Source organism: Arachis hypogaea, chromosome 2 (assembly GCF_003086295.3).
Source record: "Arachis hypogaea cultivar Tifrunner chromosome 2, arahy.Tifrunner.gnm2.J5K5, whole genome shotgun sequence".
In the NCBI taxonomy this organism is placed as follows: Eukaryota; Viridiplantae; Streptophyta; class Magnoliopsida; order Fabales; family Fabaceae; genus Arachis; species Arachis hypogaea.
In genome coordinates this window covers 4,136,557-4,163,456 of record NC_092037.1, presented here as the reverse complement: position 1 = coordinate 4,163,456, position 26,900 = coordinate 4,136,557, and the positions used below count along the sequence as shown (strand labels likewise).

General features: G+C 36.4%; 2 protein-coding genes across 5 annotated transcripts; one reads left to right on the top strand and one right to left on the bottom strand.

Annotated features, from left to right (window-relative positions):
• Positions 1 to 13,546: 13,546 nt before the first annotated feature.
• Positions 13,547 to 25,807, bottom strand: LOC112733830 (putative disease resistance protein RGA3). Of its 4 annotated transcripts, XM_072213503.1 has the most exons (5): positions 25,586 to 25,807; positions 25,423 to 25,488; positions 23,559 to 23,756; positions 18,396 to 20,819; positions 13,547 to 13,857 (listed from the first exon to the last, which is right to left on the bottom strand). In XM_072213503.1, the coding sequence occupies exons 3-5, from the start codon at positions 23,640 to 23,642 to the stop codon at positions 13,819 to 13,821; spliced, it is 2,547 nt and encodes an 848-aa protein (XP_072069604.1). In that variant the 5' UTR covers positions 23,643 to 23,756; positions 25,423 to 25,488; positions 25,586 to 25,807; the 3' UTR covers positions 13,547 to 13,818. The 4 variants fall into 4 exon arrangements, 2 of the variants coding, with proteins under 2 accessions (XP_072069604.1, XP_025638719.1); XM_025782934.3 differs by lacking the exon at positions 23,559 to 23,756; XR_011870493.1 differs by lacking the exons at positions 18,396 to 20,819; positions 23,559 to 23,756 and having other exon boundaries at positions 13,792 to 13,857.
• LOC112733844 (uncharacterized) lies at positions 14,101 to 17,900 on the top strand. Its single transcript, XM_072211999.1, has 4 exons — positions 14,101 to 14,110; positions 15,089 to 15,704; positions 16,010 to 16,131; positions 17,706 to 17,900. The coding sequence occupies exons 1-3, from the start codon at positions 14,101 to 14,103 to the stop codon at positions 16,020 to 16,022; spliced, it is 639 nt and encodes a 212-aa protein (XP_072068100.1). The 3' UTR covers positions 16,023 to 16,131; positions 17,706 to 17,900.
• Positions 25,808 to 26,900: the final 1,093 nt, after the last annotated feature.

Genomic DNA, 26,900 nt, shown 5'->3' with positions numbered 1-26,900 from the left:
ACAAAATGGGAGTACTATTGAGAAATGGAGAATTATTTTTGTCTATTTTATTTATTTTAGGCATGTATTTCATATTTATCTCTTAAATATCTATCTATATAATTTACTTTTGTATTTAAAAATTTTAATATTATCTATTTTTTATTTAAAAATTACTTTTACATTATTTTTTAGACTGTTATATTGGTCTCTTCTTTAAGATAATACAAAAAATAATTTATCATGAAGATAATTTATTTAATCATTAATTAAATAATAAAGTACGAATAAATTAAAAATTAAAAGAATAAAAATAGTATAAAAAATACTTATAAGAAAGTTAGATTTTATCATTTTAAACTTGTGTTATTAATTTTAACAATTTATTATTTTTTAAAATAATTTATGTACAATAAAAAATATATTTTTTCTGATTTTAATTATACTTTTAAGTACTCTAAATAGAGTTATTATATTATATTTTACATATGAATATATGTTCTATCGTGTAATTAAATAAAGATTTATTTTAATAAAAAAATTTAATAACCAAACTAAATATTACTTAGGTATGTATTTCATATTTATCTCTTAAATATTTATACAATTTATTTTTTAAATTGTTATATTGGTCTCTTTTCTAATATAATATAAAAAATAATTTTTCATAAAAATAATTTGTTTAATTATTAATTAAATAATAAAGTACTAATAAATTAAAAAATAAAAAATAAAAATACTATAAAAATACGATAAAAAAGTTAAATTTTATCATTTTAAATTTTTGTTATTAATTTTAATAATATATTTATTTTTAAATAATATATGTATGATAAAAAAAATATGTTTATTTTTTTGGAGTACAAATTTTATTATTATATTTGTATGTTCATAATTTTAATTATACTTTTAAATACTTTGAATAGATTTATTTTATTATATTATATTTTACATATAAATATATGTTCCATCACATAATTAAATAAAGATATTTTTTTTAATAAAAAAATTTAATAACCAAATTAACCATTAATTAAGTGGGTAAGCAGTGATTCGCGCCAAAAAAGGCACTGGCTATACTATACTGGGAAGAGAGGTTGTGTGGGAGGGCATGGCGATGACGTTAGCGCTTCTTGTCACGAATGCGACGGTGCTTGGAAGGATCAAATCTAGGTGATGAAGTGATAAACAAAAAATGGAGGAGTGGAATATTCAATTAACGAGAGTGGAGTTTGATATTTTAAGAATAATAAATTATAAAATAACCCAACTATAATTAAGATAAGGACCAATTACAATGTGACACATAACGAAGGGTAACTTACATGTTATTTTAGAGGGGGTTGGGTAGCATTAACCAAATAAAGGCATAATTTTATACCCTTCCTAGTAATGACCGGAAAACTTTTATCAGTTTTTTGAAAGGAAACAATTGATGGTAATAAGAAGAGAACAAAAATGAAAAGTCAGAAATGAAATGCCAGAAATGAAAGTAGAAACACACAAACCATTAAATTAAAGTTATTTGGGAGAATGACACACTGCGTGGCTCCAAGCGGTGAGGGAGGGAAGAATGGGCGCTTTGGTGTAGGAATTAAAGTGACACTCTAATGAAGTGACGATGGTTAACGGTGGAGAGATTATATATATAACAGATCAGAAATGGTTGAAGAGAGTAATGAATATTGGAGTTATTAGGTGAGAGTCTGGCTAAAGAAATTGAATAAGGGTGTAATTGTAATTGTTACGGTGGGTAACCGGAGATTGATGGACTAGATGCGTTGGTTGGCCCAAACGTGTGAAGGAGGAGGCTTTCAAGTGAGTCTGCAACTCGGAGACCCCGTCCAACTTGTGCTCGTGAAGAATGGGGGGTGGTACCTGCAAAGACACTCCGATGCCTAAGTTAGCAAGAGTGTGAGCAGATCTAGAGAGTATTGGACTTAGAGATACCTGAGGGGTGTCAGCGTATTTATAGTGGTGAACCAATAACCACCGTTGGAGTAGTGCCACCCTTTTAGGGTGTTAACCGTCCCTTTATCTTAGGGAGGTTAAGATATGGCTCTGTAAAGTAGTTAGAGAGATTTTTGAGGCAGTTACTCTTTTGAATGAGTGTTTATCTGCCAGCTAACCCTCGTACCCGACTTCTTTAGAGCAAGTCGTGGTGAGTACCGACTTCATAAGACGAAGATTGGTACTGGGTGAGGTCCAACCCTTTGGATTAGACCTTTTACTTGATCCTGGGCCTTTATTATTGGGCCAGGGTATTAACAGTGCCCCTACTCGAGCCCAATTTTCTTTTCAAGATTTGGGTTCGAGTATTTTACTCGGGGTCGTTGTCGACTTGTAGGAGGACCGATGTGATGGTCTGAAACTGACGTGACTTTTCGTAGCCTTTTGGTTCTGACAGTTACGTCTAATCAAGCGTCGTGTCCGTTAGGGATGTGCATAGGGATTGATGGCCTTGGTAACGGTGCATTCTCATTAATGACTGCCCCGTTTTTACCATTATGCCCCTAACGTGCTTATAAATACTTTCTCTCTCTTTCCTTGTTTCGTTTCTTCGATTTTTCAAATTTTCCCTTTCATCCGTTCGTGAAGCATTTTCATATCAGTTTGTGGGACTTCTTTCGTTGAAGGCTTTCATCTTCTCCTACCTTTTTCCGGCAAAGGTTGGTTCTTTTTTCTCTCCCTTTGTTAATCGCTTTTGCTTGCATGCTTTTTATTTTCTTTGGAGAGGGAGAAGTGACGTTGTAGGCTTCTGTTAAGTTTCGTATCCCCTTAGGGACTCTCGTTTTTTATTCTTTTTCTTTTTCCTTTGTAGGTTTTCATCGTATTTTAGAAAAAATGTCTTCTGTAGAAGTTCTAGCTCAATGGGTTGATGTTACGGTCCTGGGGGAGGAACCCTTGGTTGATGCCGAGTTCATCACCCATCTTCGCACTCATCACCGCATTTGTACTTTTGAGGAGGATGAGCCCAAGTATGAGTTGGTGGCCCCGGGTCTGGAAGACCGGGTTTGTTTTGGGAGGGGTTCCGAGGAGGTCCCTCATTTTTTCTATATGTGTGAGAGCATGATTACCCGTTTGGGTGTTTTTCTTCCGTTTTCAGAATTTGAAATGGCTGTTTTACGCCACTGTCGAGTTGCCCCTACCCAACTTCACCCCAATTTTTGGGATTTTCTGAAAATTTACCAATTTATTAGTCACGCTTTGGACTTTCCGATCTCTTTGAGGATTTTCTTCTATCTTTTCCACATGACTAAGTCCTTCAGTGGGCTAAATAACAAGCAGCAATGGGTGTCTTTCCGAGCCATACAAGGTCAGAGAATTTTCACCCTTTTTGACGAATCCTTCCACGACTTCAAAAATTATTTTTTCAAAGTTCAAGCTGTAGAGGGTCACCACCCCTTTTTCTTGGATGAGAATTCTTCCCCTTGTTTTCCCCTGTATTGGTTGGAGGCCTCCCCCTGTGAGAAATACGGTCTGGATGACCTAGACGAGGTGGAGGCGGCCATTGTGGGGTTTCTCCGAGAAGTGTGGGGGAGGGCCCCATACTTGGATACTAGAAAATTTCTCCAGAGATCGCCGACTTTTGTTCGGTCGCAACTAGGTAGCTTATATATATATATTTCTTATTTCCGACTTGTATCTGCCGACTTTGAGGTTTGACGACTTGTTGTTTTTGCTAATTGTTTCTTTTGCAGATATGGCGAGGAAGAATGCTCAGGAGTCTTACCAAAGAGTCCAGGAGGCTAAGGCAAGGTCTCGGGCTAGGACTGGTGGTACCAGGGCGATCATCTCTCCTCCTCCTCCTCCTCCCCAGAACACGGGGACTCCTTCCCAGCCCATTGTGATTTCTTCTTCAGCTTTGTCTCGGCCGCTCCCCTCCGCCCGACTTCTTCCTGAGCCAGAGAAGAAGAAGCGCAAGATTTTAGAGTCTGGCTCTTCTTTTGACGGTGAGGTTAAGGCGGATGCTTTTGCATTCGTCCGAAAGAACATCTATCCTCATATAAGTATGAATGATGTCTCTGTTCGAAACCACCTTACCACTCTGGCTGAGGAGAGTTTCAGGGCGGCGGGGGTTTGTGGCAAACTCTTGGATATTTTTGAGAAGACTCCTCTCAGCTCTTTGGGTTAACCTCGAAGGTTGAGGAGCTGGAGGGAAGGCTTCTTACTTATCAAGAGCATGAGAGGGAGTTGAAGGAGGAGCTCGCTAAGCTGAGGGAGGAGAGAGATAGCCTTCGGGAGAAAGAGAGTAAGTTGCAGGCCCAATGCAACATGGAGGCAGGTTTGAGGAAAGCAGCACAGGAGAGTTACCAGAGTTTATTTCAAGATCTTGTGTCTGTGAGGAAGAATTTGCTGAATTCTCGAAATACATATGCTGAGTTGGAGGACTCTATTGCTGATGGCGCCGAGGAGGCTTGGAGGATTTTCAAGGAGCAAGTCGGAGTCATTGCTCCTGACTTGGATCTTTCTCCTTTGGATCCTGACAAAGTTGTCATTGATGGTGCCATTGTGGATCCTCCTGCCCCCGTGATCGTTTCCGAGTCAGAATTGAAGACTCGGGGGCAGAGGATCATTGAGTCCCCTCCTCGCCCTAAGGATGCTCCGAGCTCTTCTATCGTTTCTCCAACCTCCTCTTCATTTCCTGTGGATGCCTCTCTTCCCGGTCCTGGTGGCGCTCTTCCTGACTCTGGTGGTGGTGATCCGTCTACTCCTCTAAAAAAGTAATTTTTGTTGGCTATTTGGGGGCCCGGCTTGTGGGTCCCCCTTTTTTTAAACTCTTTATTTGTGTTGGCAGTGATGTTTTAAACAATTTTTTGGCCTTTTAAGGCCGTAAACAAAACACTTTATAATACCCTTTTTTGGATAAGGGTTTAAGTTACCTTTATACGTGCATGCTTTTCTGGTTTCGGAAGTTTCCTTAATCTTTTCTGAAAACTCTTGGCTTGTCTGTCTTTTTAAACCTTTTTGTTTTCAAGGATTTTTAGGACAGTTTTTAAGCTTTTCTTGGGTTTTTCGATCTCTTTTGTTATTCCTAGTACTCAATTTTGATTTATTGAGTTTTCATGACTTAGGCCACTTTCGTGATTCATTTTTGTTTTACTCGATTTTTCATTTCGACTTATGAGTCGGAATGTTTCTGAGTTTCTCATGATCAACTTCTATAACCTCTTTACACCGACTTGTACCTCGTCGTTTTATCCTGACGACCATCTAGGTCGGTTCATGGGATTTTCACATTTTGTCGAGCTTAAGTCGGTGCGTTTCGTCGAAAGAAAGAGAAAAAAAAAGGAATTTAAGAGATATTTGTAAAAAATATCTTTATTAATTGGGGAGATACTTTATTGCTACTAAGGGTTTTTGACAGTCTATTTCCCTTAGCCCCTACTATGATGCCTCGTTAAAAACCCTCCTCCAGAAAAAACCCTTTGATTTTGGGAAAAAATCATGAAGTTGGGAAAAGAGTACATCAGGGAGTAGAATTCGCTTTTAACTGTAGTACCTTTTCATATTACAAGCATGCCATGACCTTGGTAACTCGGTGCCGTTCAGGTCGGTCACTTTATAATAACCTTTTCCTAAGACCTCATTGACTTTGTATGGTCCCTTCCAATTAGCAGCGAATTTTCCTTCCCCTGACTTGTTGACTCCAATGTTGTTTCTGATCAAGACCAAGTCATTCGGGGCAAATGTTCTTCGAATGACTTTTTTGTTGTACCTTGTAGTCATCCTTTGCTTCAACGCTGCTTCTCTTATCTGGGCTTCTTCTCGGACTTCGGGGAGCAAGTCGAGCTCTTCTTTGTGCCCCTGTATGTTCCTGATCTCGTCATGGAGAATTACCCTTGGGCTTTGTTCATTGATTTCTATTGGTATCATTGCTTCTACGCCATAGACTAGTCGGAAGGGCGTTTCTCAAGTGGCGGATTGGGGCGTTGTCCTGTAAGCCCGTAGCACTTGTGGGAGCTCTTCAGCCCAGACTCCTTTTGCCTCTTGTAATCTTTTCTTTAGCCCTGCCAGTATGACTTTGTTGGCTGCCTCGGCTTGCCCATTGGCTTGCGGGTGCTCCACCGAGGTGAAGTGGTGTTTTATTTTCATACTGGCTACTAGGCTTCTGAAGGTAGAATCGGTGAATTGGGTTCCATTGTCTGTAGTAATGGAATAAGGTATCCCATATCTTGTGATGATATTTTTGTAGAGGAACCTCCGACTTCTTTGAGCAGTAATGGTGGCCAATGGTTCTGCTTCTATCCACTTTGTGAAGTAATCTATTCCCACGATCAGGTATTTGACTTGTCCTGACGCTTGGGGAAAAGGACCTAACAAATCCATTCCCCATTTTGTAAAGGGCCATGGAGAAGTGATACTGATGAGCTCCTCTGGGGGAGCCACGTGGAAATTTGCATGCATCTGACATGGTTGGCACTTTTCACAAATTCTGTGGCATCTTTCTGCAGGGTCGGCCAGTAGAATCCAGCTGGAATTACTTTCCTGGCTAGTGACCTTGCTCCGAGATGATTTCCGCAGATTCCACTGTGAATTTCCTCTAACACCTCGGTGGTTCTTGAGGTCGGTACGCACTTTAACAATGGTGTTGATATCCCCCTTTTGTAGAGAATATTTCTCACCAAAGTGTAATGTTGTGCTTCCCTCCGGATTTTCCTGGCCTCTTTTTCCTCTTTTGGAAGGATGTCAAATTTTATGTATTCGACCAAGGGGTTCATCCATCCGAGGTTTAAACCGACTACCTCAAGAACTTCTTGTTTGTCTTCTATTTTTACTATTGAGGGTTCCTGGAGGGTTTCTTGGATCAGGCTTCTGTTGTTCCCTCCTGGCTTGGTACTTGCTAACTTGGATAGGGCATCCGCTCTGTTGTTTAGATCCCGAGTTATATGTTTAACCTCGGTTTCTGCAAAGCGCCCAAGGTGCTCCAGAGTTTTTTCCAAGTACCTCTTCATATTTGGGTCCTTTGCCTGATACTCTCCGCTTATCTGGGAGGTCACCACTTGTGAGTCGCTGTATATCATCACCTTTGTAGCACCGACTTCTTCTGCCAACTTCAATCCAGCAATCAAGGCTTCATACTCTGCCTAATTATTTGAAGCTGGGAATTCAAATTTTAGGGAAACCTCTATCTGGGTTCCTCTTTCATCTACCAATATTATGCCTGCGCCGCTTCCTGTTTTGTTGGAGGATCCATCTACATAGAGTTCTCATGTAGTTGGTTTTTCCTCCTGGTCCCCTGCGTATTCTGCAACGAAGTCGGCGAGGCATTGGGCTTTAATCGCCGTCCGAGTTTCATATCTTAAGTCAAACTCGGAGAGCTCTATTGCCCATTGAACCATTCTCTCTGCAACATCCGTCTTTTGGAGGATTTGTTTCATGGGTTGGTTCGTACAGACTCTTATTGTGTGAGCTTGAAAGTAAGGCCGTAGCCTTCGTGAGGCTACTACTAAGGAGTAGGCAAACTTCTCTAGTTTGTGGTACCTTAGCTCAGGGCCTTGTAGAACTTTACTGATGAAATATACTGGATGTTGGCCGACCTCGTCTTCTTTTATCAGGGCTGATGAGACAGCCTTGTCTGCTACAGATAAGTATAGGACGAGGTCTTTTCCAGCTACGGGTCGGGTCAGAACAGGAGGTTGGCTTAAGAACTTTTTGAACTCCTGGAATGCCTCCTCGCATTAAGGGGTCCATTCAAACTGACATCCCTTTCTCAATAAGGAGAACAGTGGAAGGGATTTTAGTGCTGATCCTGCCAAAAATCTGGAGAGGGCTGCAAGTCGGCCATTCAGCTGCTTGACCTCTCTCAAACAAGTCGGGCTTTTCATCTCTAGGATAGCTCTACACTTATCGGGATTGGCTTCGATCCCTCTTTGTGTTAGCACAAATCCTAGAAATTTTCCTGCCTCCACCGCGAAGGCGCACTTTGCGGGATTTAGTCTCATCCCGTGCAGCCTTATGGTGTCAAAGACTTGTGAGAGGTCTGACAAGAGGTCGACTTCTTTCTTGGTCTTTACCAGCATGTCGTCGACGTATACTTCCATTAGGCTCCCAAGGTGAGAGGCAAACACCTTATTCATCAACCTCTGGTATGTGGCTCCTGTATTTTTCAATCCAAATGGCATGACCACGTAGCAGAAATTAGCTCTGGGTGTGATGAATGATGTCTTCTCCTGGTCTGGCTCGTACATCAGGATTTGGTTATACCCTGAGTAGGCATCCATGAATGACAAGTATTGATATCCCGAGCTGGAGTCTACTAGGGTATCGATGCTTGGCAGTAGATAAGGGTCCTTGGGACATGCCTTATTCAAGTCGGTATAGTCGACACACATTCTCCATTTGCCATTTTGTTTTTTGACTAACACTACATTGGCTAGCCATGTTGGGTACTTGACTTCTCTGATGAAGCCAGCTTCCAGGAGTGCCTGTACTTGCTCTTCTACTATTAGGGTTCGTTCTGGGCCGAGCTTGCGTCTTCTTTGTTGTATAGGTCGGGACCCCGGGTAGACCGAGAGTTTGTGGGACATGAGCTCGGGGTCTATCCCAGGCATGTCGGAGGCCTTCCAAGCGAAGAGATCGGAGTTATCTCTTAGGAGCTTAGTCAACCCTTATTTTAGGGTTTCCCCTAGGTTGGCTCCTATGTGAGTATTTTTCCCTTCCTCTTTGCCGACCTGTATCTCCTCGGTTTTTCCTCCCGGTTGTGGTCGCAGCTCTTCTCTGGCTCTTGCACCGCCGAGCTCTATTGTGTGAACTTCTCTGCCCTTTCCTCTCAGATTTAGGCTTTCATTGTAGCATTTCCTTGCCAACTTTTGCTCTCCCCTTACCGTTGCTATCCCCGCTGAGGTCGGGAATTTCATGCAAAGGTGGGGAGTGGATACCACTGCTCCGAGTCGATTAAGAGTAGCTCTGCCGATTAAAGCGTTATATGCTGACCCCACATCGATGACTATGAAGTCTATACTCAGAGTCTTTGATTTTTCCCCCTTTCCAAAAGTGGTGTGGAGGAGCAAAAATCCCAGTGGTTTTATTGGCGTGTCCCCTAGTTCGTATAAGGTGTCGGGATAGGCTCTTAATTCTTTCTCATCCAACCCTAGTTTGTCAAAAGCGGGCTTAAAAAGGATGTCCGCTGAGCTTCCTTGGTCTACTAGGGTTCTGTGGAGATGGACATTTGCCAGGATCATAGTTATTACTACTGGATCATCATGTCCAGGGATTATTCCTTGCCCATCTTCTTTTGTGAATGAAATGGTAGGGAGGTCGGATGACTCCTCTCCGACCTGGTAGACTCTTTTGAGATGTCTTTTGCGAGAGGATTTAGTGAGTCTCCCTCCCGTGAACCCCCCTGAGATCATATGGATATGTCTCTCCGGAGTCTGCGGTGGTGGGTCTCTTCTATCCATATCATCTCGCTTTCTCTTTCCATGACTGTCCGACCTTTCTATGAGATACCTGTCAAGCCGACCTTCTCTAGCCAGCTTTTCTATCACATTTTTAAGATCGTAGCAGTCATTTGTGGAATGACCATATATTTTATGGTACTCACAGTAGTCGCTGTGGCTCCCCCCTTTTTTATTTTTAATGGGTCTAGGGGGCGGCAGCCTTTCAGTATTACAAATCTCTCTGTATACATCCACTATAGAAACTTTCAGAGGAGTATAAGAGTGGTATTTTCTTGGCCTTTCGAGACCGAGTTCTTCCTTTTTCTTGGTTTCCCTCTCCCTCTCTTTTGTTGAGGGAGGGTGCCCAGGTCGCCAACTCAGGTCTCTCAGCTTAGCGTTTTCCTCCATATTGATGTACTTTTCAGCTCTTTCCTGTACATCACTTAGAGAGACGGGGTGTCTTTTAGATATGGACTGTGAGAAGGGACATTCTCTAAGTCCATTGACTAACCCCATTATGACTGCCTCTGTGGGCAGGTCTTGAATCTCTAAACATGCTTTGTTGAACCTTTCCATATAGGCTCGTAAGGATTCTCCGACCTCCTGTTTTATTCCCAGAAGGCTCGGTGCATGTTTCACTTTGTCTTTCTGGATAGAGAACCTCATCAAAAACTTCCTTGAGAGGTCTTCAAAACTAGTGACCGACCTCGGGGGGAGGCTGTCGAACCACTTCATCGCTGCTTTCGACAGAGTGGTCGGGAAAACTTTGCATCGCGTAGCGTCGGAAGCATCAGCTAGGTACATCCGACTTTTAAAATTGCTTAAGTGATGCTTCGGATCCGTGGTTCCGTCATAGAGGTCCATATCGGGGCTTTTGAAGTTCCTCGGAACTTTTGCCCTCATTATGTCCTCGCTGAAAGGATCCTCCCCTCCCAGGGGCGGTTCTTCTCGCTCGTCACGGGAGTTGCGACCTTTGAGGGAGGATTCTAACTTCAAGAGTTTTCTTTCTAACTCTTTTCGTCGTTCCATCTCCTCTTTTAGGTTCTTTTCAGTCTCCTTCTGTCGCTCCTGTTCTTGTTCTAGCTGTTCCAGGCGACTGTGGACTAATCCCATGAGTTCAGTTGCATGGGATGGTCCCTCTTTCTCTGATTCGTGCCCTTCTGAAGAATTCACCTTCGGATTTTTTACTCCAGAGGTACCTTCTCTGTGTTGATCATTGGTTCCCTGGTGGAGGGTCAAGTCTGCATCATTATTACCTGTGTTCAGATTCTCTTGTTCAGAATCTGACTCCACATGACCCTCTTCGGGGGATCTGTCCGCCATCAGTGGTTGATCTCTCGGGTCCCCGGCAACGGCGCCAATGTTACGGTGGGTAATCGAAGATTGATGGGCTAGATGACGTTGGTTAGCCCAAACGTGTGAAGGAGGAGGCTTTCAAGTGGGTCTGTAACTCGGGGACCCCCGTCCGACTTGTGCTCGTGAAGAATGGGGGGTGGTACCTGCAAAGACACTCCGATGCCTAAGTTAGCAAGAGTGTGAGCAGGTCTAAAGAGTATTGGACTTAGAGATACCTTAGGGGTGTCAGCGTATTTATAGTGGTGAACCAATAACCACCATTGGAGTAGTGCCACTCTTTTAGGGTGTTAACCGTCCCTTTATCTTAGGGAGGTTAAGATATGGCTCTGTAAAGTAGTTAGAGAGATTCTTGGGGCAGTTACTCTTTTGAATGAGTGTTTATCTGCCAGCTAACCCTCGTACCCGACTTCTTTAGAGCAAGTCGTAGTGAGTACTGACTTCATAAGACGAAGATTGGTACTGGGTGAGGCCCAACCCTTTGGATTAGACATTTTGCTTGATCCTGGGCCTTTATTATTGGGCCAGGGTATCAACAGTAATATTCTATTTTCTAGACCAAGTAAACAACTTCATTTAATATTGAGAAAAATCCAAAACAGCTCCTGACAATTATCTCAAAAGATAACGAAGTCTTTGACAAAAAAAATACTCCACTCAGCTTCTGAGATTTACTTTTATGAGACTGCCTGTACCAAAAAAAGTTAATATTTTTTTTGTACAGGAACTAATCAGTCAAAAAAAAAATCAGGGGCCGAGTTAGGTGTTTTTTTTCTTGGGAGCCTCGTTGTCCTTTCGAGATAATTGTCAGGAGTCGGGTGGGGTATTCATTATTAATTTTGAATTATTTTCAAAATCAGAATCTGATTAATTGACATTAATTACATTTTTGAATAATAAGAATTTGATAAATTAACTGCTCTCTAAACACAGTGCCGTCAACCTTTTTTCTCATAGCTTTGGCCTTCTTCTCCTACAGACCACCACTTCGCTACCGCTGTAGTGCGCCACCATTTTCGCCACACAGACCGCCGCATCGTTGCCACCATGTGCGTGTGGTCCGTCAAGCAATGTGCCGCCATTCTCGTTGCACATATCTCCGTCTCGCCACGCAGAACGCCATTGACATTGTTCGTGCAAGGACAAGAAACATCAATTCTCAAGTAAAAAAACATCCAATCTCAAATAAAAGGAACATCCAGTAAATTGAAGAAACAACATCCACCAATTTTTGGAGGATGGGACGTGACTCAACACCGTGATGGAAGAGGAAGAGGAGGAGGAGGCAAGACACGATGGAGGAGGAGGAAGAGACGTGGCGTCACGATGGATATGGTTGACGCGACGTGATGAAAGAGGCAGACGACACGGCGCAACAATGTGGTGACGACGGAATGGAAGGTTGTGCAGCACAGGGGAAGAGCGTGTACGACTCAGCGTGACTTTTCAACTGTGGTGGATGGCGTCCTCACAGCGGAAGCAACACGGCGCGATGGCATCATTCACGACAGCATTGGAGGAGGCGACGGCCGCGCAAACGTGGTCTGTGATGGAGGTTGACGGCGTGCAGTGTAGGAGAATGAGGCGGCTGCATTTTTTTTTAAATTAGGATGAAGATGAATATAAATGGAGTGTTTTTTGTGTTTTAGTGGGAATAATTATTTTTTATACTAGTTGTATGAATAGTAATTCAAAAGAACAAATATGATTAGCCGACTATGAAATATTTTATACTATCAATATTAATATTAAATTGTAAAATGATATTCAAAAAGTTTTGAATTAGCAAAAATCTTGAAAGATAAAATGAGATGATGAGATGACAAAGTAAAATAAAGAATAAATACCTAAATTGATCATTAAAAAAATTTAGATTGAATACTTTAGTCGTTAAAAATTTTTATTTATTATAAGTCCACAAAAATTACTTTCATATGACATATTTTATCATTTTCAATCAAATTTTTAACATCTACATTAGACAAATAAATTTTTAAAAAATTTTATTATAAGATAATTAAATAAAAAATATCATTATAAAATATATTAATCATCTTTAAAACAATAAAAAAATCAATATCTCTAATAAAAATTTTATTGAATCTTATTTGATATACATATATATATATATATATATATATATATATAATCTTTAAACCCTAAACTTTTATTGAATTAATATTTGATATATTTTTAATATATATTATAGTTTATACAAATAATTTATTTAGTAACTTGTATTTTCCCTCTAAGGACCAAAGACTTTACATATGATATGACTTTTTCAATTCAATGCATTTGCAAAAATGAATGGATCCGTACATTGCAGTAATGCACTATAACTTTGGCAGTCTGGGCAGGTGGAGGCACACTCTGCACATTAATTTAGCATTAAAACCATTACATATATATTAACAAATATATTAATATTAACTAATAGGGTTTCAATAATCCTTTTGTTATTTTAATTATTTTTGACCATATTTTATAAGTCTCTAATTTTCAAACTACTAAAAGGTTAATAAATTTTATTAAGCTTAGATTAGATGTTCTTGTGGCCATACATATATATTTTGTGGTTTTGTTGTTTGTTCTTCATTGAAGAAATCCAAAAACTCCTATTAAGTTTTACGGAATCAAAAGAAAAGTAATTACAAGAACTAAAGCAAAATAACATGTATATTATAAAAGTCATTTAACCATTTTATAATTGTAATAAGGATGAATGAAATAAGATACATGCTTGGATGTAAAATTTATTTGCACAATCAAATGTGATTAGAAATCTTAACTGTAACACCGAATTAAAAATTGAATAAAATAGATAGAAATGTAGAACAATTAAAACCTTGACATATTCAAACTGCTTCAAACTCAACACCCAAAAGTTTGAGGTGCCCAGCTACATAGCTTTCTTTCAGTTTTAAAAGAAAATGGGACATACAAAAGCAATCGAACCACACAAATTAAAGCATTTATAAAGTAGTTGTAGCCAAAGACATGATCTGAGTAGCCAAACAAAGCAATTATTAGAACACAACCATTATATTACGCAAAGATAATGCTATTATTATCATTTCTTTTCTTCATTCATATCTTTTATTCAATCATCATCTTCATCATCATCATCATCATCATAAATCTGCAATAAAGGCCAATAGACTAGTCCTTATGAAAATAACTTAAGTTTTAATTCAACCATGCATATATATATATACTAAATACAATTAAATTGTTTTATAATTTTCTAAATTTTCATTTTCTGTCAATTGACAATAAAAAAGTATTTCACTATCCAAAAATAAAGATTCATGCATCAACTCCTATAATCACAATAATAATAAAATTTTGTGCTCATTTTAAATAATGTATAGTCAATATTCAAATGATTAAGAGTTATTCATTCTTTGTATTTCACATAATAATTAGCTTATTGTGCTTTTCAATACAATAATTCATAATACGTAGTAATTCATGCATCACTTGCCGGACGGGCATTTCGTGCGCGTTTTAAAATTTTCCAATGATATTTTTGTCGATAATAAAAGTGAGGGGCATTATTGTCAGCGTTTACAAAATCCGGGGGTATAATTGGTGGTTAACCCTAAAGATAATGTACATTTGGATAGTTAATAACTAAAAGCAATGATTAACTAACTTTGGAAAATTTTTACTAACAGACTCACAGAAGGAATTTTATTTCATTTAATAAAAATTTTGATTTTAATATCTTAATATCATTACTTTCTTAAAATTAACATGAAACACGGCTAGGGTATGTGTAAGATCCAGGATTTTCAAATAAATTTTATTATGAGTTAATTTTAATTTATTTATTCATTAAAAATTTTATTTTTAGAAATTATTTTTATTAAAGTTAATTAAATCAGATTTTGATAATTAATTAGAATTTTACCTAATTTTGTAATTATTGAATTATTTTTTATATTTAAATTACAAAATTAGTAGTTATGAAATGACAAAATTTTTTATGTGATTTAATTTAAATAATTGATATTTCTATAATTTAATACTTCAAGTTTTAGGAATAAAGAGAATTAAATTTATTATTTTATAAATTCAATTAAAGAATTTGATTTCAAACTAATTAGTATTTTAATACAACAAATGATATTTTAAAATAATTTTTAAAATTAAATTAGATTTCAAATTAACACTTTTTACCCTAAGTTGATTAAAATTAACCAAGATCCAAATTAAACCCTAAATTGCTAAAACAAAAACCCTAACTCTAATTTTCCCTAAATTAGCCGCCATCCACTTTTGCTTTCCTAAGCTAACCTACAGCAGAAAGAAACGAAAGAAAGGGAAAGAAAGAAGAAGGGGTGGCACGGAAGGAAGGGAAAGCTGAGAAGAAAAGGGGGAAGGAAAGGGGACGGCGCCGGCGGGGCTGGGAGCCGCCGTTGCCGTCGAGTCACTGAGAGAGAGAGAAAGGTCACGACTGGAAGGGAGAGAGAAGCCGCCTCGCGTCTTGCTGTCGCCACCGCCGTCACCCTCATCCCGGATCGCCATCGTCACCGTCGCCGAGGCTGTGAATCGCCGTTGTAAACCGCGCGAGAGCCAGTGGAGGAGGGAGCCTCTGCTGCGTCACCGCCGAGCTTCCATCAACGCCGAACCGCCATGCCGTCGCTGCTGCTGGGTTGACACCACCGCTACTGTCCAAGCCGTCATCATCGCAGAACACACACATATGGCAGAGGAAGAAAGGATCTCCGCCGCTGCCAGGGTCGTTGGTGGGTCCTGTGCCGCAATCAGGATCACTGTTCTGCCGCCGTTGAAGCTCGTCGAAGAAGGAGCTATTGTCAGAAGAAGCTACTGCTGCTCTTGCTCTTGCTCTATACTGCTCCCCTGCTTCTGGTTTTCGCAATTGCCAGAGTCCTTGCCACCATGGGTGTTGTCATTAGAGTTGTTGGGAGCCAACGATGGAGCTGCCCGAAAACCCTATTGTTGCTGCTTTATTATTTCATTGTAAGCTATCTCTATTTCCAATTCCATTGAATTCATTTCCATTTCCGATTCCATTGAATTTGAACTCTCTATTCTGTTGCAACCTTGGTTACTGCTGTGAGGATTACTGATGTCGCTGTTACTGGAGTATCATTGGAATCGACATTGTTATTACCATGGTTAATGCTGTCCCCTTCCCGTATTTCTTTTGGTAAGATTGGTTTTGTTCTACAACCAATATTCTGAGTATTGTTCTTTTGATGATCTGTTCTATTTTACCCTTGCATTTGCTTAAGCTTCTATTAAATTTCCTTCCAAAGTTGTAGTTGCTGCTACTAGAGTTGTGGGTGATGCCGCTGCCGTTCCGGTTGTGTTGGAATGACCACTGCTACCACGAATTGGGGATAGAGGAAATTGTTATGATTAATAATACGATTGCGACATCGAGGTAGGGGTTTTTCTTAAAATCTGATTTATATTACAGAGTTGTGATAACTAGATATTAATGTGAGAGAACATATGTCTGTGATTATGATTGTCTTCTAAATGTGGTTTTTTGCTGGACTGAATGACTAATTGCTTGATTACTTGAGTAGTTTGTGATTGCTGAAAAGAAATTAGTTTGAAAGGTTATTTAGTTGATTATTATGAAAAATGGCTTTTCTTGGTTTTGAAGCTATTTTCGTTAATGTAAAGGAATTGGCCTTGGAAATGATTTGGAATATGAAACTGGATTAACTTTGAGTTAGTGACTTTATAAATGAATTAGTATTTGAACTGGTTTGATTTTAAAAGAGATTTACTATTGGCACTGATTCGCTTGAAAACAACGATATTGGCACCGGTTGAATTTTGAAAATGAATGAGATTTGGAAATGGTTGAGAAAGGGTTTGAGAAATGATTAGATGGGACCCGAAAAGGGTGGCAGAGTCCGAGTTTTAGAGAAAATGCTGCCGAAATTTTATAAAATTAGAAGTTTCACTTGAAGAAGTTATTTTTAAAAAGGTTTAATTTTAAGTATTATATGATTTGAGATTACTTCATTTATCAAAGGAAAAGTTATGTTTTGGATTGAGAATTGTTAGTAAATGGAATGAAAAGAAGGATGATGAGGATTTCTTTGAAATATGATTTTTGAATGAATTTGGAAATGAGAATTGGATTGATGAAGGATTATGATGTTGAGAATATTGAGAATGTTACATGAAGGTTAATGTCATGGCTTGATAAATGATTATATACTGATTATGAAAATGAAATGGCTTATGAATGAAATATCTGAGATATGAGGTTCCTTGGATTAAGTACCGTGGCTTGCCACCACGTGTACCAGGTTGAAAACTCGATACTCTGTTGACCCTACGATGTAAGTGTGACTGGTCACTATATAAATTCTCGGGAATGTTACCTCCATTGAGCAATATTGATTATTTGAGAAAAAGCTATGCATAGACTCTTGGGGATGCACGTCGGGGGACAGTCTAAGGACAATTCAGACTTGTCGGGTTGGCTGGATAACCGATAGATGAGCCTCATCAGCCATAGGACAGACATGCATCATATGCATTTGTATGCTTTGCTTAGGCTTGAACTTGTTTTGGTTTGCCTAATTGCTAAACTGTTCCTAACTGCTACTTGAACTATTTGCTATAACTGCTTCCTACTTGTGTTTTACTTGTCTGTCTTGCCTGTGTTTGTCCTGGCGTGTTACATTTGAGAATGGACTTTGATACTGAATTAATGATTGTGTGGTTTGATTGCGTGGTTGGTTTCTGATTGAGATTTGCTTATGTAAAAAGAAAGACCTTGGATTTCTGAAAGATTAAACATGGTTTCTTTAAAAAGGTTTTGAACGATTACCCATTGGTTTTTAAAAGAGTCATAAGGCAATGATAATCACTGAGCTTGAAAACAGTTTTCTTATTAAATATCTTCTTATGACAACTTTAAAACTCCATGGTGAGACCGTGTGGTTAGGTTCTCACCCCCCTACAGCTTTACCTACAGCTTTACCTTTTCAGGAATCGAATGAAGAAGCTTTAAGAAGAGTTATACTGCGTTTGGTTTATTAAGTTGTTGTATTAATTAGATTATTTTCTTCCCTCGTCTTTGTTATTACAAGTTTGTAAGAGGGATAGGAATTTTATGTTTTATATGTATATTATAATATGAGTTATTATGTAAAGAGTCTTGTATATGAACCTATGCCTGCTTGTATTTTTCTTAAGATAAAGTGTTTATTTCCGATTTTCAAAAAAAATCAGCGATACAGTTTTGAGGCACAGGCTTCTATTTTGGTATTTAGTATGTAAACTAGTCATAATACTTCTTGCTATCAGAGTGACGCAGCCGGAAGCGTGACTTCTGATAGTGAAGGTGTTACAGTATGACTCAAAGTTGAAAGTATAAATTTATAACCTATATTCTATTGCATTTTCAAAATTTGGAAGTATTCCATATTATAAGGACTAATTATTAGTTCACTCTACCATACCTTTTATATATAAATTATACGGAATTATTTAGAAAGAAAATTAAATTGTCAATTTAAAAAGTGATAGAATTAATTATAGGGAGAGTAAGATATAACTCTAACTGGTTAATTAAAATTCCAACAATTAATTATTCATACAAAAATTGAAATAATAATAATAATAATAAATCAGTATGGTTAGATTTATAATATTATGAGATAGATTATTTGAACTAACCTTGCAATATGGAATATGAGCAATTTTGGGCCAATCTGAACCTGTCTCTTTATTGTACCTTGCATATAAGTCGGGACACAAAGATATCTTTAAATATTGAAGATGATGAGTTTGATCCATGTTAGGAAGAGATGACATTTCTAAACACCAATAGATAGAAAGTTCTTCAAGAGAGGTCATCGGCAACCTTGCGGGCAATGATTTTATTCCTGTCATGCCTATACTCAAATATTGCAATTTAGTTGCTCTTTCAAGCCATTTTGGTAAAAAATCCAACTTTTCTGATCCAAGGATAAAGAATACTTGAAGGTTTAAATTCACATGTTGCTTTTCTTCTTCCTCTTCATCCTCAAAATGCACCAGCTCTTGACATTCATAAAAACCCAACTTTTTTAAAGTAGTCAAGCGACCAACAGCACTTGGTACAGACACTAACCTTGAACAATAGAAAAGATACAAGAATTTAAGTTGTTGGAAGCGCCCTATATTCATTGAAGACAAACTTGTAATTTTGATTCCCATCAAAAACAAATATTGAAGATAGATGAGTTTGTTCATGTTTTTGGGAAGTTCTTGAAGGCTGTTACAACCAAGGCCCAAACTCAGCAAACTTTGCAGCTTACAAATGGAATCAGGAAGCTTTTTCAAACTAGGACAATTTCTAAGAAAGAGATATCTCAAGTGCTTTTTCATTGTGGCAAAGCAATCATCAGGCAACGAGCTCAACTCCATATGTTTTCTTAGGTGCAACACCCTCAGATAGTTGAACTTGTTAGAGATCCATTCTATTGATGCTTCTTGTTGTCCCTCTTGCACAATGGTTCTTGTCTTGCTCGACTCTTTCATTGTTAATTGTGCTAGATCATGTACAAGATCATGCATTTTGAGTCTTTTAAATGTCATTAAATTTTTGAATTTAAAGTCGGGGTTAGGATCTCCTTCAATTTGAAGTAAAGATGCTGAAACAAGCTTCTTAATATACAACTCCCCTATATCTTCTGCATCTTCCTTTTCGCCTGTAGGTTGGAGGAGTCCATGAGCCATCCAGAACATAATCAACTCAAGAACCTCATATTCATAATCTTTTGGAAAACATGAGCAGTATGAAAAACATTGTTTTACTTCTGATGCCAAGTGATTGTAACTCAATTTTAGTGATGGCAAAATGTCAGTTTCTTCTTGATCGAGATTCCACACCTCACTATCCCTTATTTTTCTCCATTCATTTTCATCATGGGATTTTGATCCAAGCAAGCAACCCAAAGTTGTTATAGCCAAGGGTACCCCTTTGCATTTTTCAACAATTTGCTCTCCAATTTGCTTTAGCCTTGGGTACTTCTCTTCTTCCTTCTCTTCTTGGAATGCACATTTTACAAAGAGCCGCCAACATTCATTCTCAGGAAGTCCTTCTAACTTCTTTGAAAGATTACTCCCCACAATGTCAACAACTATTTGGCTACGAGTGGTCACTATAATTTTGCTGCCTTTGTCACCACCTGCTTCTAACAAGTGATTTCTCAATTCATCCCATTTGCTGTGGTTTTCATTCCAAACATCGTCTAAGACGAGTAAGAATCTCTTACCATGTAAATTTTGATTGAGAAGAGATATCATATATTCCAAACTAGAATTTGCATCCACCACATTCTCTCTCTTTGAGGCCGCATGAATAATTCTTTGTATTAGCTTCTTCACATCAAAATCATTAGATACACACACCCACATTAAGGGATCGAAATTCGCCTTCACTTGGGTATCATTGTAAGCCATTTGTGCAAGTGTAGTCTTTCCCAAACCTCCAATCCCAACAACTGAGATCACATCAATACCATTAGCTTCTGATTTTTGATTCATCAATAAATTTATAATCTCCTCTTTCTCTTCATGTCTACCACACAAACGGAAAGGCAATGAAGAAGTAGTCTCTCGCCATGGTAAATTGTGCTCCGGAGCTGGAGTGTTGACATGTTGTTCAATTATACCCAAGTTTCTCCCTTCTCTTATTTTTTCATCCATCTTCTGTTTCATATCTTTGATTTTGTGGGCCATTCTGATGCGAAATGCAAGTGGATTACTTGTATATGAGAAGAATCGGTGGACCTTGGTGCTAATGCTTCCATACATTTTGACCACTTCATTAAGTTTTGCTTCATACTCTATTTCATCTAATATGTCACCAGCATCATCAAATGCCTCACCGAGTTGCTTCAACCAGTCATCTATACTACGGTTTTTTGCTTGCTTGTTCTCAGCATCTATGAGATATGCATTGATGATTCTCAAAGAACTTTCAAACTTTTTTACATCATCTTTAAGACCACATGCCAGAGTAATCTCTTGGAATGATTTTGTTGCTAAATTGGCCAAGAGTGTTGATGCCACACCAGAAACAACTTCAGCCATTGAAGAATCAATGAGTGGAACCTTATGGTGATAAAAAGTAATGTTAGAGGCCAAGAATATATATATATATATATATATATATATATATATATATATATATATATATATATATATATAAATATATGTGTGGTGGGTTTTCTGGTAGCATTGTTTTAGGTGGCTAAGGATGATCATGTATTGACTGATAAATAATCTTGCAACAAATTATACATATGGTAATCAATATATTGTTAATGCTGGTTGATTGAAAAGCTTATTAAAGGGGAGTGTGGTAAATGACAAACTCTAAATTGAAATTTGCTTTAAAAAAAAAAAGTATTTTAACGTGTGCGGTTGGAATAAATCGGAGAAAACAGTATATATATATATGAGGTCTGCTTAGACATTTTGGTTGAATAGCAGTGTATAAGTAACGAATTCATCCAAAAGATATCATCCCAAAAGCATAGTCCGAACCTTTTTGTTTCGATTTTTTTTAGTCTAAACAAAATATATAGATATTTTAATAAATTCTTAAAATGATCTTTGAAATGGTGTGATACACTAAAATCATCTTTAAGATTTTAATTGTATCAATTAGGTTCTTAAGATTGATAAGAGTGCATTACGTTAATCTCTGACTCGTTTTTTATTAACGGCACATTGACGTGGAACATTAATGACACGTATCATATTATAATATAGTCACATGTAATAATATGATAACGGGTTGGTTAATGACGCGCGGTATCCTAACGTGGACGATTATACTACATGCCACAATATTATTTATCCATGTGTCAGCTTATGTCACGTGTCGCAATACTATTCGTTCACGTGTTATTCGCTATATCATCATTACATATGCACTAATTAAATTAATCCTTGACTTTGCATTAAATGACTTATTTTAGTCTCTAAAATTAAATATTGTGCTCCAAATTAGTCTCTTCACGAGTTTTTTCTATTTTTTTTGTAAATTCAAAATTTTTAATATTTTTAGATGCAATAATTCAATCATATTTTTTACATATTTTTTAAATACAAGTGCTTTTATAAAATATTTTTAAAATTTTAATTTTAATTATCTAATTTTTTTCTATAATAATTTAATACACATAAATTTTGTAATATATAAAGATGTTATTTTAGTAAAAGAATTATATGATTGATTAACACATATTTTTTTTCGTCTAAAAATATACATGTTTTTCATAAAAAATTAAGAATTAAAATATACATTTTTTTATTTTTTCAGTTCCTATAAAATACATATTTTTTGGACTAAAATAAAAGATATGTTTTATAATCAATCAATCAATATATCTCTTTTATTAATAATATAATTTTATACTACAAAATTTTTCGATATTAAATTATTATGAATAAAATGTGTATGGTTAAAACTAAATTTTGAAATTTATAAAAAAGAATGTTAGAGGGTCATTAGAATTTATTATTTTGGTTAATAGTTCGCCATTAATATTTAAAAGTACAGTGCGGACTAAAGGAGGTTGATAACTAAAAGTGATAACAAAAAATAATAAATTCTAATGACTCTCTAACATTTATCTTCTATAAAAATACTTGTATTTAAATAATTTGTGAAAAATTAAAAAATTAAAATTAGTGCATTCAAACATATTAAGAATTTTGAATTTATAAAAAAATAAAAAATATATGAAAAAACTAATTTGATGTACGACATTTAATTTTATAGACTAAAATAAGTCATTTAGTACAAAGTCAAAGATCAATTTAATGTATTTGCAACGATAATATAATAGATGTCAGTAGATGAATAATATTGTTATACGTAGCATAACCATCTACGCCATCATATCATGTGTCATTAGCTGACTCGTCATTATGCCACGTATTATTAACCAATCTATCATCATACAGTTATATATAATCAAACCATAAGGTAACATATATCACAAGGTTTATATATATTATCAAGTAATGTCAATGTATTGTTAACCAAAAAGATAAACTAATGTATGTGGTGTTGTTTTATCAATCTCAAATATATAATCGATGTAACTAAAATTTTAAAAATAATTTAAATACACAATATCATTTTCAAGTGTACGGAAAAATCCCTTTTCAAAAGCAGTCTCAAAATTCATAGCATAACTGAACTTATTATCTGATTGCTTGCAATAATTTAACCTTCGACCGAAGGGCAAAGATATTAAAACAAATCCCTGTCCAAATTTCATCAACAAATTCAAATGTTAATATAAAACTGGAAGCAATTAATAATGATAATAATTTATCTCTCAAATTTTAGCTTATGTGTAATTTACCCTATTTAAAATGTGCTATCCAGTATTTTACACTCAGAGGAGGAGACTATTTATAATTATAAGTGACTTTTACAGTGTTTTGAAATGATGTCTGATTTGAGTATTAATTTTGATAAATCTAGTTTGATTCCGGTTAATTGCGAGTGAGAGTGGTCACAAAAGATGTGTAGTTTGTTGGGATGTAAGGAAATAATGTTGTCAGTCAAATATCTTGGTATTTCTTTGAGAGCGAATCTGAAATTGGTCAAGACATGGAAATCTATTATAGACAAAGTAGAAGAGAAGCTCAATCTGTGGAAAGCCAAAACGATTAATAAAACTGGTAAGCTGGTACTCATCAAATCTGTACTTAATAGTCTGCCGGTTTATTACCTTAACTTATATAAGATGCCCAAAGCAGTAGCAAATAAGTTGATATTTTTGCAGAGGAGGTTTTTATGGAGTAATGAGGACGGAAGGAATGAGGTACCTTTGGTGAGGTGGGATATTGTGCAAGCTCCAAAATGCTTCGGAGGTTTGGGCGTGGGCGACGCAGTGCTCTGGAATACAGCATTATTGTTCAAGTGGTGGTGGCGATTTTCAAATGAGGATTACCCATTATGGAAGAAAATTGTGTGCTCCTGCAATGACTTGAATCCAAGTGTCCTTCTTTCTTGTCAGCCGATTCCTAAAACAAAGGATCCGTGGAAGGACATTTGTCAGTTGCAGATAAGAGAACAGCAAGCGAGAGATAAGATGGTCGGAGGGTTATCATTAGAGCTAGGAGATGGTAGAAGGATTCGTTTCTGGGAAGATAATTGGCTACCATGTGGTGTGTTGCAGGATGTATTTTCAAGGCTTTTCTCGGTTTCAAACCAAGTCGGATCTGTAATAGAGGACTGTGGGTTCTAGGATGGATTGGAGTGGATATGGAACTTTTATTGGAGAAGAGTACTATTCCAATGGGAGTTAGAATTAGTTAACCAATTTTATGAAGTTTTACAATCTGTCAGGTTACAAGTGAGAGGGAGGACAGAATTATAGAACTTTGATAGATTAAGAATTTATTCTACTAACTCATTTGTTCAGGTATGCAGACTGAGACTCTCTCGGAGAACATTACGAGTTATAGTTTCACTAGATCTATATGGAGAGAACTAGTACCACCAAGAGTTGAGTTATTCACCTGGTTTGTGTTAGTTGGTAGGGTCAATACTAAGGAAAGATTGATTAGATTGGGCATTATTGATCACATGGATATAATTTGTGTTTTATGTAAAAAAGAAATTGAGAATGATTTTCAGTTATTCATTGGCTGTGGTGGTGTGCTTGGTTAGACGCCTATAATAAATTTTGGTCTATTCCAAGAACCATTAAGTAACACTTTGAGAGTTGGACAGAAGCTCCTGTAAGAAAAGACGAACGTAATAGCTGGCTGATTGGCTTTTTTGCTATCATTTAGAATACGTGGTTGGAAAGGAATGCTAGGATTTTCGGGAATAAAAAAACAGGTGTTGCGGAAGTTATTACCAAGTCGATTAGGAGCTACAAAGAGTGGGTTGACTTTGTTCCGTCTAGTTGTTAATGGCAATGTCAAAAATAACTACGGTTTCTTTTTTAGTATTTGTATTGTAATTCTAGACTTTTTAAATGCTCCACCTTACTGTATTGAGCTTTTTGTTTAAAAAAAATGTACATCTAACATAGTTGACGAAACATATATGTAAAGGGACAGTTTGAAACAAAAGTTTTGAAAGCCAAACCAATAATCGAATAAGTTAGAGGTTTAAAAATTCAATCTTAAATAATGTTGAATCGAATTTAATAAAATAATTTTTTATGTTTTATTATTTTGAAACCGTTAATCGCTGAAAACCAATTTGATTTGACAGATTAATCGATTGTTTGACCCTTTTTTTTTTTGTTCTTTATCAGTTCATTGCCGATCAATTTTTATCTTGGCTGAATTGATTCGAGGATCGGTCTCGATTAATCAGACTGATTTCAATTATCAGAACAATAGTTTAGATAACACAGACTAATCTTTCTTGAACATCTTAACAACTCCAGGAGATTAAATTACACATTTAGAAGATTTACGATATTATGTTTTTTTCCTTCATGATTTAGTATTAGTCTACCGTTATTGATATTATTAATTTATTTTTTAGTACTTAATTTTCAATACTTTTAAAACAATTAAATAAACGGTGGAAATTGAAATATAACAAAAGAAGCACGAGAAGATCAGATCTAATTAAATCTTTACATATGAAGTAAGACTGAAAAATAGAAACTAGAATAAAAAATTCAGATCTAAATTCTTGTTTTGAAAACTAATCCATATATCATACCTCCTGACGTTGCTGAAGTGGGATTAAAGCCAAAGAACATCAAACAACAGGTCATATATTTTGCAGCTAAAAAAGAAAAATTTTTACTATTAGAAACTTGTTGCATTTGAGAACTACACATTGAGCTGAGTAAACTCAAAAAAATAAGAAATAAGAAAAAAACCTTCAAGTAGTGAAAATTTTGGTTATTGCTTGCTTGGACTCTCTTGTATTAGTGGATGAGCAACGAATTTATTGAAGAAGTGAGCAATAATGGAGTGATGAGGTTTTTTCTTGTGTTGAACAGAGAGATGAGAAGTGAGTTATACGGACAGAGCTATCCTATATATCCTATCCTATAACAATCCTTTAAAAGAAGGTTTATTCAATAGTAAAATTCTTATATGGCAGCCTCTAGATTTTTTTTAGATTTTTTATGTATAGTCATTATTACAACTAGTATAAAACCTGCGCGGGCCTAATATTCCTCCATTAACATATATGATATTTATGTTAATCTTTTAAATAATATAGTTGATAAATAATGCTAAAACTATATTTAGACATAGGAATCCGATTACATGTTTATAAGCACAAATTTGCTGTTACATAACAAACATATATAAAAAAAAAATCTAATTTTTTATTAATAAAAAATTAATAACCATTCACAATAACAATTTGGTCATACCTATATTGTAAGACCCATAATTTTTAAATAAATCTTATTATGAATTAATTTCAATTCATTTATTCATTAGAAGTTTTATTCTCAGAAATTATTTTATTAAAGCTAATTAAATCAAAAATTAAATCAGGTTTTGATAATTAATTAGAATTTTATCTAATTTTATAATTATTGAATTATTTTCTATATTTAAATTACAAAATTAGTAGTTACAGAATGACAAACAATTTTATGTGATTTAATTCAAATAATTGATATTTCTATGATTTAATACTTCAAGTTTTAGGAATAAAGAAAATTAATCTTATTATCTTATAAATTCAATTAAAGAATTTGATTTCAAACCAATTAGTATTTTAATACAACAAATGATATTTTAAAATAATTTTTAAGATTAAATTAGATTTTAAATTAACACTCTATATCCTAATTTGATTAAAATTAACCAAATCTAAATTAAACCCCAAAATCCCTAATTTCATACACAAAACCTTAAATCCCCAAAATATCACCCTAACCCTAATTTTCCCCAAAAACTTAGCTGCCTTATTTCCTCAGCCACCAAATCCCCTTTTCTTCCCTAATCCAGCAGCAAAACTCATAGAAAGAAAGAAAGGAGAAGCAGAGGGAAGGGAGAACGGAGAAGAAGGAAAAGGGGGAGAGGGACGAGCCGGCACCGGTTGGCCTCCCGTCGCCGCCGAGTTGCTCGCTGCCCCTTCGTGAGGAAGCCCAAAACAGAGGGAGGGAGAGCTGCGCGAGGAAGAAAGGGCTTGCGCCAGCCACGTGAACCACCGCCACGTCGCGCCTGTCG